Source organism: Sebastes umbrosus, chromosome 4, assembly GCF_015220745.1.
Source record: "Sebastes umbrosus isolate fSebUmb1 chromosome 4, fSebUmb1.pri, whole genome shotgun sequence".
Lineage (NCBI taxonomy): Eukaryota > Metazoa > Chordata > Actinopteri > Perciformes > Sebastidae > Sebastes > Sebastes umbrosus.
The window spans coordinates 35,162,201-35,180,814 of record NC_051272.1 but is presented as its reverse complement, the minus strand read 5'-3'; the positions used below and the strand labels follow the sequence as shown (position 1 = coordinate 35,180,814).

The 18,614-nt window shown below is 37.9% G+C and overlaps 4 protein-coding genes and 1 long non-coding RNA gene across 5 annotated transcripts in view; 4 read left to right on the top strand and 1 right to left on the bottom strand.

Annotated features, from left to right (window-relative positions):
- Nucleotides 1-2,562, bottom strand: part of LOC119486243 (sushi domain-containing protein 2-like) — a 50,571-nt gene extending 48,009 nt beyond the window's left edge. The window contains exon 1 of the mRNA XM_037766212.1: nucleotides 2,455-2,562. The gene's annotated coding sequence lies outside the window, so the exon portion shown is untranslated. The remainder of the gene's footprint in view (nucleotides 1-2,454) is intronic.
- LOC119486250 overlaps nucleotides 1-16,225 on the top strand; it is a 31,201-nt gene extending 14,976 nt beyond the window's left edge. Inside the window, exon 2 of the long non-coding RNA XR_005206497.1 lies at nucleotides 15,809-16,225. This is a non-coding gene — a long non-coding RNA (uncharacterized LOC119486250). The remainder of the gene's footprint in view (nucleotides 1-15,808) is intronic.
- LOC119486246 (nuclear factor 7, brain-like) lies at nucleotides 4,205-13,931 on the top strand. Its single transcript, XM_037766216.1, has 2 exons — nucleotides 4,205-5,862; nucleotides 13,014-13,931. Exon 1 carries the CDS (start codon nucleotides 4,380-4,382, stop codon nucleotides 5,823-5,825), a length of 1,446 nt encoding a protein of 481 aa, XP_037622144.1. The 5' UTR covers nucleotides 4,205-4,379; the 3' UTR covers nucleotides 5,826-5,862; nucleotides 13,014-13,931.
- Nucleotides 11,532-13,931, top strand: LOC119486247 (nuclear factor 7, ovary-like). The gene has a single exon (XM_037766217.1). It carries the CDS (start codon nucleotides 11,532-11,534, stop codon nucleotides 12,957-12,959), a length of 1,428 nt encoding a protein of 475 aa, XP_037622145.1. The 3' UTR covers nucleotides 12,960-13,931.
- Nucleotides 16,226-16,409: 184 nt separating the features above from the next.
- LOC119486245 (nuclear factor 7, brain-like) lies at nucleotides 16,410-18,327 on the top strand. Its single transcript, XM_037766215.1, has one exon. The coding sequence runs from the start codon at nucleotides 16,661-16,663 to the stop codon at nucleotides 18,104-18,106; it is 1,446 nt and encodes a 481-aa protein (XP_037622143.1). The 5' UTR covers nucleotides 16,410-16,660; the 3' UTR covers nucleotides 18,107-18,327.
- Nucleotides 18,328-18,614: the final 287 nt, after the last annotated feature.

The following is an 18,614-nucleotide window of genomic DNA, read 5'->3' as shown; positions in this document are numbered from 1 at the left end:
CACATAAAAGAATGATCCCAGTCACTTCCACACAGTGAGGCATACAGCTTCTTACTCACTGGTATTAGATCGGTACTCGGTATCGGCTGATACCCAAAGCCCAGGTATCGCTATTGGTATCGGGACTGAAAAAGTCGGATCGGTGCATCCCTAAAAACCATTACCGAGTTAATTTCTGTCCCGAGTTTCTTCTATCAATATAAAATCAAAGCTGTGCTGCAACACAGAAACTGATTCACTTTTCTATTTAAATGATCATTTTATTGATAACACCTTAACACATTTTCTTGAAGTTATAGAAACACGTGTAGCATGTAAGAGAACAGAGCAATAATCCGAAGAATCAGAGAACTAGAGGATTAATATTATTATAGAGAAGAAACCCAAAGTGACAGAAAGAGACAAAGGGAAACTAGAAAGAGCCGACTGCAGAGAAATGATTGAATAAGGTTGGAAACAGAGGGAATGGGAGAAAGAGTGAAAGACGAAGAGAAGCCAACTCAGTGTTGTCAGTGCAACTTAGTCACTGGCTGGAGAAAGAAGATGGCAGAGGTTCAGAGTGAACACAGTGGCTCCAGTTTATCTCAGCGATGCTTCATCTGACTAAACAGCTGACAGGAAGGCAGCAGAGCTCGCACTGACCTCAAGAGACCAGAGAAGGACCGGTAATGTAGTTTATATGTAGAGCTGCACAATGAATCATTTTCTGTCATGATGTCAGTTTTGATCTTTCATACAGAATCAGGGTTTATTAGCGCTATCGGTGCATTTCATTTAGTTAAGAAAGTAAAAAGCATCTGGAAACAGTTGCTGATATAAGATGAATAAAGGAGAATGATTTTGTTCCTCAAAATCTCTGAGGAAAAACAATCATGTAGCAACATCATGATGTCAAACTGTAATCATTTTGGTCATAACTGTGATCAATAATTATAACGGGAGCTTTTTCTTATCCTACAGTGATAAACTGCTGTTGTCTCTGACTGCATTGTCTGATAGATTTAGAGACACTAAAGTCAACTTATTGTGCAGCTACATTAGAAGCATCAATGTGGCCTCCATCTGAGTGTGTTGGTGCTTTACTTTGTGTGACTGCGCCCCCTGCTGGAGCTCATTCACTCTCTGAACTGCCTCTCATCTGTCAGTTGGACTCAAAGTGCTGTGCTATGGAGGTAGGAACCTGTCAATATAAGAAAACAAATAAAGAAATGACTAGATAAATACACAAATATGCCATTAAATGTACCAAAAATATAAAAAAATAAATGTAGGCATTAATTGATTGATAAAATGTGACATAAGATATTTTCTTCTTCATTTATTTATCTTTGTATTAATTCCCATATATACTCTTTAATTTAATTTGTATTAACTTTTCCATTTCTTTATTTATTTAAAATTTATTTTTATTATTATTTTAAATGTATTTTTTTAATGAATTAATTAATGATTAAATTGAATGTATTTAAGACATCAATATTTCTTTATTTATCAAGTAATTTATTTATTCATTTTTTTTTTGGCAGGTTTCGTCCTCCATACTGTTCCTCAAAGTGACATGCAGGCGAAGTGAAGCAACAGTCACTCTTGGTGCTGATGGTCAACAAGCGCTCCTCGTGTTCTCTGAGCTACGTACAAAAGGCAGCCATTCTGCACTGACAACACAGAGCCTCATAGAAAAGCATGCAAGATCATCTTCATCACATGTGAGGATTTAATGCTTTTCTCTGTTTTATATCAACTAGTGCAGTGCCCGTTGAAAACATGTCTGTTCAGAACGGGCTGAATGCTCGGCCTGTGGCGTTGCTGCTTGCTGCTTTCTCGAGAACAGCTCATACAAACAACTTCACATTCGACTTTGCGCTTCCTTGAGTCCTGAGCAGTACACCTGCCATGACATAGTTGCATCACACACCCAAGTTTTCCAACTACTAACAGTCAGAAACACCAGTGATAAACACTCTGGTTCACAAAGAAAAAACAGCCAGGAGCAGACTTTACTTTTAGACAACTGCCTGGGGCCTCCAATTTCAAAGGAAATTCACTTAGTTACATTCCACCACTGGAGAAGTGAATAAATGAACATGGTGCAGGATAAATATGTGAAAATGGTAAAACACTGATGCAACAACCACAATCTGGTGCAGAAGGCAACCTTGGACAAATAAATATGACCAACAAATGCTGAATATTTACAACACAAATTGATCCAGTATTTAAGAGTATAGTAGCAAAGTAACACGACCACACAGACTGAGAAATGTACCATGCCTTGTGCTGCCTTGAGGTCTCCAGTGCTAGCTTTAAATAGTGCTAACTCTATACTAACTGATTCACTTTATGTTTAGCAATAACTGCAATGTTTGGGACATAACCGTACAACCATTTAACCAGCCAACTTACAGTTTCCTGCACGCATACATACACATGTCCACAGAGAAAAAACCCACTGACCTGTCAGTAGTCAGCTCAACACTGTGGATGCTGACCTCTGTGACCTCTGTGAGATGTCCCTTTTCCAAATGAATCACCCAGAGCTTGTCAGGCTTGTGGTAACAGCTGGTTTATTCCACATCTGCCTTTATGACAAAGGACACAGAGTAGAAAGGTCATCTCTTTTGGACAAACAGCACATGTCTAGTAGTAAATCTTCCGTTGCTTTGACATTACAGTATGGTTAAATTTTTAAAAATGTATACTCTGCACAATACATTGACACAATGGTTGTATAGTGAGTTTATATTAATGTAAATAAATTAAATGACATAAACAGAAACCGTCCCTCTCTTAAATTTCATACAGAACATATAAACAAATATATTTATACAGCTTTCTCATACGGGACTGTTATCTTTTTTTTAATATTTAACATTTTTAATAGCAATTATGTAACTTAATTACATTACAAAACACAGACAGTAACGTTACACCATAGAAAATACCTAATCAGCGTGTTTAAAATACTGCCACACTCTATAAAGCGACATACTATAACATAGTCAGTGGTAAAATAAGTATCCACATCTCTTACTTGAGTAAAAGTAGCAACATCACAGTGTAGAGATATTGTTAAAAGTTGTACATTAGTAAAAGTACAAAAGTATTAACATCAAAATAGACCTAAAGCACCAAAAGTAGAAGTATTCATTCCCCTAAATGGCCCATTTTGAGAATGATGTATGTTATTGGATTATAATTATTGGTGCATTAATGTGTTCATCACTTTAATGTTGCAGCTGGTTAACATAAAGCTCATTTTATTGCTTTATATACTGCTGGGTAGCTTGTGAATTTCCCCGGGGCTCAATAAAGTCTTATCTTATTGTTACCTATAATAATACATCATAATTTATTTATTGATTGTATTTTATACATGGTATAAGGTCAATTTAGAGAGGTTAAAAGTACAATATTTGCCTCTGACTTGTTGTATAATATTTTAGTAAATGTACTTAGTTACTTTACTCCACTGTGTACAGTACATTAACAGTCTGTGCAGCTTTTGTCTCAGAGTCGGCAGCAGATCTGCACTTTCAATAGTTTAATGTGTGACTGATGAGCCTTACACTGACTGTTGTGCAACATGTTGGTCTAATGTCGTCATTCAGAAGTGACTTTCTCTCTGAACAGACTCATAAAACAGATCACTGTCAGAGCAGCTTTGACATTTCAGTGCATTTAATGAAACAAGTGACCAAACAGAGACGTGTTAGTGAGAGTTTGAACAACATTTCCTAATGAAAGTAAAGAAAGGTCAAATGAGGGTTGAATTAAAAACTAACCATGTACCTGTATTTTAATTAAATGGCAAACATTTAATCATACTGGATGTGATAAACAGAGTCTCACTGACGTGTTAGCAGAACAGGTTTTCTCTTGTTCCTGTTGGCTGAAAAATGCAAATGTTGTTAAACTGGTTTAGTATCAGTCAGCCTCATCAAATGTTCAGTCCTCACTGGAGGACGAAAGAAAAAAACTCTCCTTGTTTCTAGTTTATGGTGTTTTTATGAGCTGTAGAAGTTAAATTCTTTAAGTAGACGAGACACAAAGAAAATGTTTAGACATGTTCCTGTTTGCCTACAGACAATGAATTTGTACTGTAGTGAATGAAGAGAGAAAAATGCACCTCTGAAAACATCCTGACACCATCTGCTGGTGACATAATGACATGGCAGCATTTCCTCCTAATAATTCACCATGTGGCAGAGGTGAGTGAAGAAGAAAGTAGATTTTGACATTGTTGATCAGAGCTGAGACGCCATCACAGGGTGTGAGATCTCTGCTGGAAAACACACGTTTGGATTATTTGAAGCAATCAAGAGACGGGACAGTAACTCGGTGAGTCTTGCTTTTGAAAGACAATTTAGATACCAAGACAAATGGCTGAGAAAACTGCTCTTTTTGAAAGTTATCTGAACTGCCATGTGTGTTCAGAGACTTTCAGAGATCCTGTGTCTCTGAGCTGCAACCACAGCTTCTGTTCAAGCTGCCTGAAGAAAATCTGGGAACAAGCTGAAAACAAAAACTGTCCCATTTGTAAAAGAAAATCATCTAAAGATAATCTTGGGTTGAACTTTGCACTGAAGGAACTGTCTGACTCGTTTGCTGAGAGACAGAAAGCTGGATCATCTGAGCCAGAAATAAAGAAGAAGAAGGTGGAGGTGGTGTGTAGTAAACATCAAGAAGAGCCTAAACTGTTCTTTAAGGATGAAGAGAGAGCTGTGTGTCCTGTCTGTGAGTTTTCTCTCCACCAGAGTCACAAGTTGGTTCCTATAGAACAAGCAGTCAGTGACCTGAAGGACCAGCTGACATCTGACTTAGAGTCTCTACAGGACAAGAGGGACAAACATGAAGAAGTGGAGAAAAAATATGATGAAATGGTTAAACACTCTAAGAAGCAGCTGTTCTCCACAGAGAGGCAGATCACAGCAGAGTTCAACAAGCTCCACCAGTTCCTGAAAGAGGAAGAGGAGTCCAGACTGGCAGCTCTGAGGGAGGAAGAGGAGCAGAAGGGGAAGACTATCAGCAGAGAGATGAAGATGATTCAGGAGCACATCTCCTCTCTGTCAGACAGTATCTCTGCTGTTGAAGAAGACCTGCAGAAACACAACGTGCCCTTCCTCAGCAGTTGTAAAGCCACTCAGACCAGAGCCAGAGTCCAGTGCTCACTGTCAGATCCACAGCTGGTCTCAGGAGCGCTGATAGATGTGGCCAAACACCTGGGCAACCTGTCCTTCAGAGTCTGGGAGAAGATGAAGGACAAGGTCCACTTCAGTCCTGTCATTCTGGACCCAAACACTGCATGCCCCATTCTCTATCTGTCTGATGATCTGACCAGTGTGAGACGTGGAGACACAATCCAGCAGCTTCCTGACAATCCAGAGAGACACACTAAGTATCCCACTGTTCTGGGCTCTGAGGGCTTCAGCTCAGGGAAACACAGCTGGGAGGTGGAGGTGGGAGACCATCCTCACTGGCTTGTAGGTTTGACAAAAGAGTCAGCTGACAGGAAGGAGAAAAGTTCTGCCACACCAAATTATGGAATCTGGTGTTTAACTCATCAAAGTGGAAAATACACTAATGGTCTTGGTGAGACAGTCGGAGTGAAGAAGAGTCTCCAGAGGATCAGAGTCCAGCTGGACTATGACGGGGGGGAGGTGTCCTTCTACGACCCTGAAGACATGACTCACATCTACACTTACAGAGACACTTTCACTGAGAAACTCTTCCCATGGTTCAGTATTGGATCAGCTGGTGATGCTAAAACTGCTGATATCAAAATCTGTCAAACTGAGATTCTCTGTGATGTTCAGGGAGGGTGGTGAGGTCAAAGTGATTTATTGGGATTTTTATAACAAAGGTGTTTTCTTGTCAGTTACAGATAATTCCAGTTAGTTCTTTATAGGAGATAATCTGTCATTTGAAGGTGCATGAAGAAGATGTAGAGATCCAGATGAGAGAAAAAATAAGATTTGATCTCTTTCAGCAAATAACATGATGTGTTTGTGTCATAGAACTGGGACGAGTAGATTTCTTGTGATCATTTTATTTTAACTTTTATCTACAGATTTATTTTTATTTTCAAGTATTAACAAACTTCAGTTTGCATATTTTTTTTTTAAAATAGTCTTTCATTTTAAAACATATAACCACAGAAAGCCTCACCTTACCTTGTTTATTTTTGACATTTTAGAATTACTTTTCATCTTTTAATTATCCAGGTTGTGAAAGTAATTCAGTAAATAACTTTCTGAAAATGCATTTTTATTATTATATTCAGATTTAGAAATGCTTTATGCAAATCAACATCATGTTTTACTTTGCAGAATGGACCAATGTTGATAATAATAATTCATCTGTTATTTGTTTACCATGTGTGACTGTTGACTGTCAGACATATTTTATATATTATCTCTGTTTTATCCAAACAAACTCAATTTACTTCCTTATTTGTGTTTCTTTGACTGTAGAAAATTCTGCAGAAATTGCTTGATAATATTTATATTACCCTTCAATGTTTAAACCAATTTAGAGAAGCCCAAAATTGCAATAAAATTGAAAATATTGACTTTAAGATTGTGTGGATTAAGGCTGCAACTAAAGACTGTTTCTATTATCAATGAATCTGTTGATTGAAATATCAGAAAACTGAAAAATGCCTAATAAAAACAACAAATTCTCAAATTGGAGCAAATGTTTGGATTTTTTTCTTAATAAATAATTTTCTCATTTCCAATAATACGTATTAAATGTTGACTGCAAAGCCCTGACCTTGAATTGAATTGTGGATGTTGAATTTTAAAGGTTGCGAGCAGTGGTCACCTTAATCTTGATCTCTTACATTAATCTTTATCTTGCAGACTGCATAGCAGCATTTATTTCATAATTCTTGAACATTTATGAAGGCGGAGCTGCTGTTTGTTCCTCTGTGTTTATGTTAATTGTCCATTAGATGTGAAACAACCCATCAGCACATGAGACTGTGTTGGATGAACTGCAGGATTTCACACTGTGGATTCACTTCATGTTGGATTCAGCAACTTGTATGTTTTCTACCTGGTCAGCAAATATTCTGGTCAAAAACATTAGGGACGCACCGATACCGGTACTGGATCGATATCGGGCCGATATTGATTCAAATAACTGGATCAGATATCGGTGACAATGAGGCTGATCTATTCAATTCAATTTTATGTTTATATACTATATACATTATATACTGTAATTTTAATTCCTGTTTAAGTTTTGACCAATTTGTTGCTGCATTAAAAATGTTTACACTTGAATTGTAATTACTGTTAATTTTGAGGATTTTTTACCAAGTTACTGTATGATTTATTATTTAATAAAAAAGAACAATTAAATAAATTTATATCTATGTATTTATTGGTCACATTTTGTTTTACAAAGTTATGAAAGCAATGTTTAAGTCAAGTCTGATGTTGCCTTCCACATAGAAGAATGATCCCAGTCACTTCCACACAGTGAGGCATACAGCTTATTGATTACTCACTGGTATCAGATCGGTACTCGGTATCGGCTGATACCCAAAGCCCAGGTATCGCTCTCGGTATCGGGACTGAAAAAGTCGGATCGGTGCATCCCTAAAAAACATTAACGAGTTCATTTCTGTCCCGAGTTTCTTCTATCAATATAAAATCAAAGCTGTGCTGCAACACAGAAACTGATTGACTTTTCTATTTAAATGATCATTTTATTGATAACACCTTAACACATTTTCTTGAAGTTATAGAAACACGTGTAGCATGTAAGAGAACAGAGCAATAATCCGAAGAATCAGAGAACTAGAGGATTAATATTATTATAGAGAAGAAACCCAAAGTGACAGAAAGAGACAAAGGGAAACTAGAAAGAGCCGACTGCAGAGAAATGATTGAATAAGGTTGGAAACAGAGGGAATGGGAGAAAGAGTGAAAGACGAAGAGAAGCCAACTCAGTGTTGTCAGTGCAACTTAGTCACTGGCTGGAGAAAGAAGATGGCAGAGGTTCAGAGTGAACACAGTGGCTCCAGTTTATCTCAGCGATGCTTCATCTGACTAAACAGCTGACAGGAAGGCAGCAGAGCTCGCACTGACCTCAAGAGACCAGAGAAGGACCGGTAATGTAGTTTATATGTAGAGCTGCACAATGAATCATTTTCTGTCATGATGTCAGCTTTGATCTTTCATACAGAATCAGGGTTTATTAGCGCTATTGGTGCATTTCATTTAGTTAAGAAAGTAAAAAGCATCTGGAAACAGTTGCTGATATAAGATGAATAAAGGAGAATGATTTTGTTCCTCAAAATCTCTGAGGAAAAACAATCATGTATCAACATCATGATGTCAAACTGTAATCATTTTGGTCATAACTGTGATCAATAATTATAATGGGAGCTTTTTCTTATTCTACAGTGATAAACTGCTGTTGTCTCTGACTGCATTGTCTGATAGATTTAGAGACACTAAAGTCAACTTATTGTGCAGCTACATTAGAAGCATCAATGTGGCCTCCATCTGAGTGTGTTGGTGCTTTACTTTGTGTGACTGCGCCCCCTGCTGGAGCTCATTCACTCTCTGAACTGCCTCTCATCTGTCAGTTGGACTCAAAGTGCTGTGCTATGGAGGTAGGAACCTGTCAATATAAGAAAACAAATAAAGAAATGACTAGATAAATACACAAATATGCCATTAAATGTACCAAAAATATTAAAAATAGATGTAGGCATTGATTAATTGATAAAATGTGACATAAAATGATATTTTCTTCTTCATTTATCTATATTGTATTAATTCCCATATATACTCTTTAATTTAATTTGTATTAACTTTCCCATTTCTTTATTTATTTAAAATTTATTTTTATTATTATTTTAAATTTATTTTTTAATTAATTAATTAATGATTAAATGTTATGTATTTAAGACATCAATATTTCTTCATTTATCAAGTAATTTATTTATTCATTTTTTATTTTGTCCTGTTTCGTCCTCCATACTGTTCCTCACAGTGACATGCAGGCGAAGTGAAGCAACAGTCACTCTTGGTGCTGATGGTCAACAAGCGCTCCTCGTGTTCTCTGAGCTACGTACAAAAGGCAGCCATTCTGCACCGACAACACAGAGCCCCATAGAAAAGCATGCAAGATCATCTTCATCACATGTGAGGATTTAATGCTTTTCTCTGTTTTATATCAACTAGTGCAGTGCCCGTTGAAAACATGTCTGTTCAGAACGGGCTGAATGCTCGGCCTGTGGCGTTGCTGCTTGCAGCTTTCTCGAGAACAGCTCATACAAACAACTTCACACTCGACAATGCGCTTCCTTGGGTCCTGAGCAGTACACCTGCCATGACATAGTTGCATCACACACCCAAGTTTCCCAACTACTAACAGTCAGAAACACCAGTGATAAACACTCTGGTTCACGAAGAAAAAAACAGCCAGGAGCAGACTTTACTTTTAGACAACTGCCTGGGGCCTCCAATTTCCAAGGAAATTCATTTAGTTACATTCCACCACTGGAGAAGTGAATAAATGAACATGGTGCAGGATAAATATGTTAAAATGGTAAAACACTGATGCAACAACCACAATCTGGTGCAAAAGGCAACCTTGGACAAATAAATATGACCAACAAATGCTGAATATTTACAACACAAATTGATCCAGTATTTAAGAGTATAGTAGCAAAGTAACACGACCACACAGACTGAGGAATGTACCATGCCTTGTGCTGCCTTGAGGTCTCCAGTGCTAGCTTTAAATAGTGCTAACTGTGAGCTGGATTCACTTTATGTTTAGCAATAACTGCAATGTTTGGGACATAACCATACAACCATTTAACCAGCCAACTTGCAGTTTCATGCACGCATACATACACATATCCACAGAGAAAAGACCCACTGACCTGTCAGTAGTCAGCTCAACACTGTGGATGATGACCTCTCTGACCTCTGTGAGATGTCTCCTTTCCAAATGAATCACCCGGAGCTTGTCAGGCTTGTGGTAACAGCTGGTTTATTCCACATCTGCATTCATGACAAAGGACACAGAGTAGAAAGGGTCATCTCTTTTGGACAAACAGCACATGTCTAGTAGTAAATCCTCTGTTGCTTTGACATTACAGTATGGTTCCATTTTTTTAAATTTATACTCTACACAATACATTGACACAATGGTCGTATAGTGGGTTTATATTAATGTAAATAAAATAAATGACACAAACAGAAACCGTCCCTCTCTTAAATTCCATACAGAACATATAATACAATATATTTATACAGCTTTCTCACATGGGACTGTTAACTTTTTTAGTATTTAACATTTTTAATAGCAATTATGTAACTCAAATACATTAAAAAACACAGACAGTAACGTTACACCATAGAAAATACCTAATCAGCGTGATTAAAATACTGCCACACTCTATAAAGCGACATACTATAACATAGTCAGTGGTAAAAGAAGTATCCACATCTCTTACTTGAGTAAAAGTAGCAACATCACAGTGTAGAGATATTGTTAAAAGTTGTACATTAGTAAAAGTACAAAAGTATTAACATCAAAATAGACCTAAAGTACCAAAAGTAGAAGTATTCATTCCCCTAAATGGTTCATTTTGAGAATGATGCATGTTATTGGATTATAATTATTGATGCATTATGTGTTCATCACTTTAATGTTGCAGCTGGTTAACATGAAGCTCATTTTAATTGCTTTATATACTGCTGGGTAGCTTGTGAATTTCACCGGGGCTCAATAAAGTCTTATCTTATTGTTACCTATAATAATACATCATAATTTATTTGTTAATTGTATTTTATACATGGTATAAGGTCAATTTAGAGAGGTTAAAAGTACAATATTTGCCTCTGACTTGTTGTATAATATTTTAGTAAATGTACTTGAACTGGTTGAATTAAAAACTAACCATGTACCTGTATTTTAATTGAATGCCAAACATTTAATCATACTGGATGTAATAAAAAGAGTCTCACTGACGTGTTAGCAGAACATGTTTTCTCTTGTTCCTGTTGGCTGAAAAATTAAAAATGTTGTTAAACTGGTTTAGTATCAGTCGGCCTTATCAAATGTTCAGTCCTCACTGGAGGACGAAAGAAAAAACCTCTCCTTGTTTCTAGTTTATGGTGTTTTTATGAGCTGTAGAAGTCAAATTCTTTATTAAGTCGATAGGAAACAAAAAAAATGTTTAGACATGCTCCTGTTTGCCTACAGACAATGAATTTGTACTGTAGTGAATGAAGAGAGAAAAATGTACCTCTGAAAACATCCTGACACCATCTGCTGGTGACATAATGACATGGCAGCATTTCCTCCTAATAATTCACCCTGTGACAGAGGTGAGTGAAGATGAAAGTAGATTCTGACATTGTTGATCAGAGCTGAGACGCCATCACAGGGTGTGAGATCTCTGCTGGAAAACACACGTTTGGATTATTTGAAGCAATCAAGAGACGGGACAGTAACTCGGTGAGTCTCGCTTTTGAAAGACAATTTAGATACCAAGACAAATGGCTGAGAGAATCGCTCTTTTTGAAAGTTTCCTGAACTGCCATGTGTGTTCAGAGACTTTCAGAGATCCTGTGTCTCTGAGCTGCAACCACAGATTCTGTTCAAGCTGCCTGAAGAAAATCTGGGAACAAGCTGGAAACAAAAACTGTCCCATTTGTAAAAGAAAATCATCTAAAGATATTCCCATTGTGAACTTTGCACTGAAGGAACTGTCTGACTCGTTTGCTGAGAGACACAAAGCTGGATCATCTGAGACAGAAAAAGAAGAGAAGAAGGTGGAGGTGGTGTGTAGTAAACATCAAGAAGAGACTAGACTGTTCTGTGAGGATGAAGAGAGAGCTGTGTGTCCTGTCTGTGACTTTTCTCTCCACCAGAGTCACAAGGTGGTTCCTGTAGAACAAGCAGTCAGTGACCTGAAGGACCAGCTGAAATCTGACTTAAAGTCTCTACAGGACAAGAGGGACACATATGAAGAAGTGGAGGAAAAATACAATGAAGTGATTCTACACTCCAAGAAGCAGCTGTTGTCCACAGAGAGGCAGATCAGAGCAGAGTTCAACAAGCTCCACCAGTTCCTGAAAGAGGAAGAGGAGTCCAGACTGGCAGCTCTGAGGGAGGAAGAGGAGGAGAATGGGAAGACTGTCAGCAGAGAGATGAAGATGATTCAGGAGCACATCTCCTCTCTGTCAGACAGTATCTCTGCTGCTGAAGAAGACCTGCAGAAACACAACGTGCCCTTCCTCAGCAGTTATAAAGCCACTCAGACCAGAGCCAGAGTCCAGTGCTCACTGTCAGATCCACTGCTGGTCTCAGGAGCGCTGATAGATGTGGCCAAACACCTGGGCAACCTGTCCTTCAGAGTCTGGGAGAAGTTGAAGGTCAAGGTACACTTCAGTCCTGTCATTCTGGACCCAAACACTGCAGACCCCATTCTCTATCTGTCTGATGATCTGACCAGTGTGAGATGTGGAGACACAGACCAGCAGCTTCCTGACAATCCAGAGAGAAACACTAACTATAACATTGTTCTGGGCTCTGAGGGCTTCAGCTCAGGGAAACACAGCTGGGAGGTGGAGGTGGGAGACCATCCTCACTGGCTTGTAGGTTTGAATAAAGAGTCAGCTGACAGGAAGGGAGAGCGAATTCATTCACCAGAAGATGGAATCTGGTGTTTAGCTCATTGCAGTGGAAAATACATGAATGGAGCTGGTGAGACAGTCGGAGTGAAGAAGAGTCTCCAGAGGATCAGAGTCCAGCTGGACTATGACAGGGGGGAGGTGTCCTTCTACGACCCTGAAGACATGACTCACATCTACACTCACAGAGACACTTTCACTGAGAAACTCTTCCCATATTTTGGAATTGGACCAGCTCGTGATGCTAAAACTGCTGATATCAAAATCTGTCAAACTGAGATTTCTCTGTGATGTTCAGGGAGGGTGGTGAGGTCGAAGTGATTTATTAGGATTTTTACAACAGAGGTTTTTTCTTGTCAGTTAGCTCTTTATGGGAGAGAATCGTGTAATTTTAAAGTACATGAAGAAAATATAGAGATCCAGATTAAAGAAAAAATCAGATTTGATCTCTTTAAGCAAATTACATGATGGAACACATTCCTTGGTTGTTGTAAAATATATTTCCAAAGCACAGAATGAGAAACTAAAGCATAAATGGAGGCAGAATAAGTTGTGTGAAGCATTCTCACCAAAATGGTGTTTGTGATGTAAATATGCTGCAAGAACTGGGACGAGTAGATTTACTGTCATAATTATATTTTTACGTTTATCTACAGATTTTTTTATTTTATTTTCCAAGGACATACAACCTTAAGTTTACACTAAAAAAAGCTATAATTTTAAATGACATAATCACAAAAAGCTTAATTTTACCTTGTTTATTTTTTACATTTCACAATTGCTTCATTATGTTTCATAGTAACTGGTGACTTTCATAGATAAACGCTTCAGTTCCTTCACTTGTTTTATGTGCAAACAAATCAGTTTAGCAGTGATGATGCAGAATTACATTCTATTCATTTATATCATTTTGAACAAATATTTTCAGAGTCAACATACCAAATAATACAGTTGATAGTGTTGATTTATGGGTATAATTTTCATTCTGTTTAGTTCCACAAGGTAGAGACAAAGTACACTTTTCTTTTTACAGGCTGGCGAGGATTTTGATCATTTTATTTCCACTTTGTCACATTTTGTACATGGATATTATTGTTTCCTAAACAGTTTTGTAATTGTTCATGTAATTATCTCAGAAATCCGATATACAAATAGAATTATTCAGCACTAAAGAGGCTGCCTGTTATTTTGTGTTACTGTAGCATCTTCATTTAAATTCAGATGTTGTGGATACAGATTGCTAATAAATAAAATACTTTATCGTTATTTCCATGTTTCTTTTACATTCTTCCTTCTGTGCTTTTCTCATTCTTTCATTTTCTGTTGGTGTTAACCAAAAGAAAAACTCCACTCAGCTGTTTAGTGACATGTAGAAGTGCATACAGGTGGTGAGGGACACTGTGTGCACCAACACTGGTGAGCTGCAGTTAGATATTCCTGTCCTCTGTTAGAAGGTGCAGGTGACTGACTATGATGAAGAAACAAATGACTATCCACAGTCTTTTCCAACAAAACTCTCCAGGACTTAAATCCACTTTCAGCAGAACATGTGTAATGTTATCTGTAAATACACTAAAAATAATAATCAATATATGTAATAAGGAATATTAAAGCTGTAAGGTTTTCTCTCCACATCAACATACTGTAGAATGAGTAGAGTGGAGCAGTGGTGGAAGAAGTATTCAGATCCTTTACTTAAGTAAAAGTACAAATACAACACTGTGAAAATACTCCACTACAAGTTAAAGTCCTGCATTCAGAACCGGACTTAGGTAAAAGTATGTATCAGCAAAATGCATTTCAAGTAAAAGTACTCATTGTGCAGTAAAATGTTCCCGTCAGTGTTTTACTATTATATCTGATGTTTCTGTATTAATATTCCTGTTACATTAATGTGTATGCTGCATTTTACTGCTGTAGATGTTTAAGACTGTGTTGATTTTAACTCCTTTATATACTGTTGGGTAGTTTAATCTGCAGCAATGCATCATATTCTATAAGATCATCATATGTTTGTTTGTAGCGTCGCTGTCCTAAAAAGTCAACTTTTCATGGTGTCAGAAAAACAGCCCAGTTTTCAGCGTTGTGACGATGCATTTACCAGCTGATCCTAGAGGCTTTTTAAATAGTCTATTTAGCTTAAGAAGAACTGTAGGAGAATTGTCTCAACCCATAAAGGAACACTTCATCCTTCAGTTTATTACAAACATTCAAAACCAACACATCTGGAGAAACAGTACATGGTTATCAGGAAGACAAAATGTAATCTGAAAAGTAACTAAAGCTGTCAGACAAATGTAGTGGAGGAAATAGTGCAATATTTCTCTCTGAGATGTAGTGGACTAGAAGTATAAAGTTGCATGAAATGGAAGTACTCAAGTAAAGAACAAGTACAACAAGAACAAGTTTGTACTTAAGTACAGTTATTGAGTAAATGCACCACTGGAGTGATGAATAAATATACATGGTGCAGGATACATATGCGAGAATGGTAAAACACTGATGCAACAATCACAATCTGGTGCAAAAGTGCTGAATATTCATAACACAAATTGGTCCAGTATTTAAGAGTATAGTAGCAAAGTAACACGACCACACAGACTGAGGAATGTACCATGCCTTGTGCTGCCTTGAGGTCTCCAGTGCTAGCTTTAAATAGTGCTAACTGTGAGCTGGATTCACTTTATGTTTAGCAATAACTGCAATGTTTGAGACATAACCATACAACCATTTAACCAGCCAACTTACAGTTTCATGCACGCATACATACACATGTCCTCAGAGAAAAGACCCTCCTTCGCGACAAGCTAGTATGAAATGGTTGATACCAATGGATTCCTTGTGTTTTTATAGTTTCATATGATAACAGTATCTTCAGTCTAGCTTTAAAACTGATACCATACAACTTAAAAATCACAAGTTGCGTTAATGCGTTAAAGAAATTAGTGGAGTTAAAACAAATTTGCGTTAATACGTTATTATTGTGTTAACTTTGACAGATATACGTAAATCAAGATATAAAATGACTAATCCAAAGCTAGTAGAGTTGAATCATATCGCCCACCTTGAACATACAGTGTGTATATTCCTCACACTACATATATCTCTCCTAATATCTCTGCTTCCATGTGTCGCTCCAGGTTTTGTCCAAAGCGGTTGGACGTGCCACTACTCCATCCTGTTCCGGATGCTGATGCAGGTGATCATGTGGATGTTTTTTGTGCCGTGTGAGATTGGAGCTCAGACTGTCGTCTACTGTGCTGTGTCAGATGAAGCTGCCAAACACAGCGGAGGTTACTTCGTCGACTGCCGACCAGCTACTCTGCGTCCTTTCGCAAGAGACGCTGGTGTGGCAAAGAAACTGTGGGAGGCCAGTGAGAGACTGGTGAAACTGGCCTGATGGTGGAGCTGATTCTTAGACAGTTATTTATGGTTATGTACGTTTTTTTATGTTTATGTTTTTCATTCATATTTTTGCTGCGTACCATGCATGAGTACATTTTTATTTAATAAAAATATGATTTCATGATTTAACACTTTGGTTGAATAACACATGATTTGACATGTTGGTTATTTCTTAAAACATGTTAAACATAAACTATTAAATGTTTTGTGTTTTAACTAGGTATTTCTGGAGTCAAACATTTGTTTACAATGTCAACGCATTTTATTATGTATGTTTTGTTTTTTACTTAGAAATAAATATTTTTTTAAACAGGTAACAATGCTAAGGCACATTATGTGGAAAGTTTCTGTAAAATATGTTAATTAATCAAATAGCACCATCTGCTGGTTAAAAAATTAAATGTCAGTTATTTACTTAAAAGAATGGAAACTGAAACTTAAAGCTGATTTCAACATTGCTGAGACGCCATTACAGGGTGAAGGATCTCCACTATAAACACAGATCAGAAGGATTGTAACTTGTAATTCAAAGGGAAACAGATTTGGTGAGTCTTGCTGTTAATCGGACGATTCACAAATCAGAGGAAATGGCTGAGAAAATTGCTCTTCTTGAACGTTTCCTGAACTGCCACGTGTGTTCAGAGACTTTCAGAGATCCTGTGTCTCTGAGCTGCAGCCACAGCTTCTGTTCAAGATGCCTGAAGAAATTCTGGGAACAAGCTGGAAACAAAAACTGTCCCATTTGTAAAAGAAAATCATCTAAAGATCATATGTCAGTGAACTTTGCACTGAAGGACCTGGCTGACTCGTTTGCTGGGAGACAGAAAGCTGGATCATCTGAGACAGAAAAAGAAGAGAAGAAGGTGGAGGTGGTGTGTAGTAAACATCCAGAAGAGCCTAAACTGTTCTGTGAGGATGAAGAGAGAGCTGTGTGTCCTGTCTGTGAGTTTTCTCTCCACCAGAGTCACAAGTTGGTTCCTGTAGAACAAGCAGTCAGTGACCTGAAGGACCAGCTGAAATCTGACTTAGAGTCTCTACAGGACAAGAGGGACAAACACAAACAAGTAGAGAAAACATATGATGAAATAGTAAAACACTCCAAGAAGCAGATGTTGTCCACAGAGAGGCAGATCAGAGCAGAGTTCAACAAGCTCCGCCAGTTCCTGAAAGAGGAAGAGGAGTCCAGACTGGCAGCTCTGAGGGAGGAAGAGGAGCAGAAGGGGAAGACTATCAGCAGAGAGATGAAGATGATTCAGGAGCACATCTCCTCTCTGTCAGACAGTATCTCTGCTGTTGAAGAAGACCTGCAGAAACACAACGTGCCCTTCCTCAGCAGTTATAAAGCCACTCAGACCAGAGCCAGAGTCCAGTGCTCACTGTCAGATCCACAGCTGGTCTCAGGAGCGCTGATAGATGTGGCCAAACACCTGGGCAACCTGTCCTTCAGAGTCTGGGAGAAGATGAAGGACAAGGTCCACTTCAGTCCTGTCATTCTGGACCCAAACACTGCAGCCTCGAGGCTCTATCTGTCTGATGATCTGACCAGTGTGAGACGTGGAGACACAAACCAGCAGCTTCCTGACAATCCAGAGAGATTCACTAATTATGCCAATGTTCTGGGCTCTGAGGGCTTCAGCTCAGGGAAACACAGCTGGGAGGTGGAGGTGGGAGACCATCCTAACTGGCTTGTAGGTTTGGCTAAAGAGTCAGCTGAGAGGAAGGGAGAGGCAGGAGCTTCACCAAAATATGGAATCTGGTGTTTATTTCATCACTGTGGAAAATACACTGATGTTGTTGGTAAGACAGTCGGAGTGAAGAAGAGTCTCCAGAGGATCAGAGTCCAGCTGGACTATGACAGGGGGGAGGTGTCCTTCTACGACCTTGAAGACATGACTCACATCTACACTCACAGAGACACTTTCACTGAGAAACTCTTCCCGTGGTTCAATATTGGATCAGCTGGTGATGCTAAAACTGTTGATATCAAAATCTGTCAAACTGAGATTCTCTGTGATGTTCAGGGAGGGTGGTGAGGTCGAACTGATTTATTGGGATTTTTATAACGGAGGTGTTTTCTTGTCAGTTACAGATAATTCCAGTTAGTTCTTTATAGGAGAGAATCTGTCATTTGAAGGTACATGAAGAAGATGTAGAGATCCAGATGAGAGAAAACACAAGATTTGATCTCTTTCAGCAAATAACATGATGTGTTTGTGTCGTAGAACTGGGACGAGTAGATTTCATGTGATCATTTTATTTTTACTTTTACTACAGATTTATTTTTATTTTTAAGTATTAACAAACTTCAGTTTGCATATTTTTTTCAAATAGTCTTTAATTTTAAATCATATCACCACAGAAAGCCTCACCTTACATTGTTTTATTTTTGACATTTCAGAATTACTTTTCATCTTTTAATTATCCAGGTTGTGAAAGTAATTCAGTAAATAACTTTCTGAAAATGCATTTATATGATTACATTCAGATTTCCAAATGTGTTAAAAAGAAATCAACATCATGTTTTACTTTGCAGAATGGACC

Coding starts and splice junctions, on each gene's coding strand:
- LOC119486246 (XM_037766216.1), top strand. CDS start 4,380: ATGGCTGAGAAAACTGCTCTTTTTGAAAGTTATCTGAACTGCCATGTG.
- LOC119486247 (XM_037766217.1), top strand. CDS start 11,532: ATGGCTGAGAGAATCGCTCTTTTTGAAAGTTTCCTGAACTGCCATGTG.
- LOC119486245 (XM_037766215.1), top strand. CDS start 16,661: ATGGCTGAGAAAATTGCTCTTCTTGAACGTTTCCTGAACTGCCACGTG.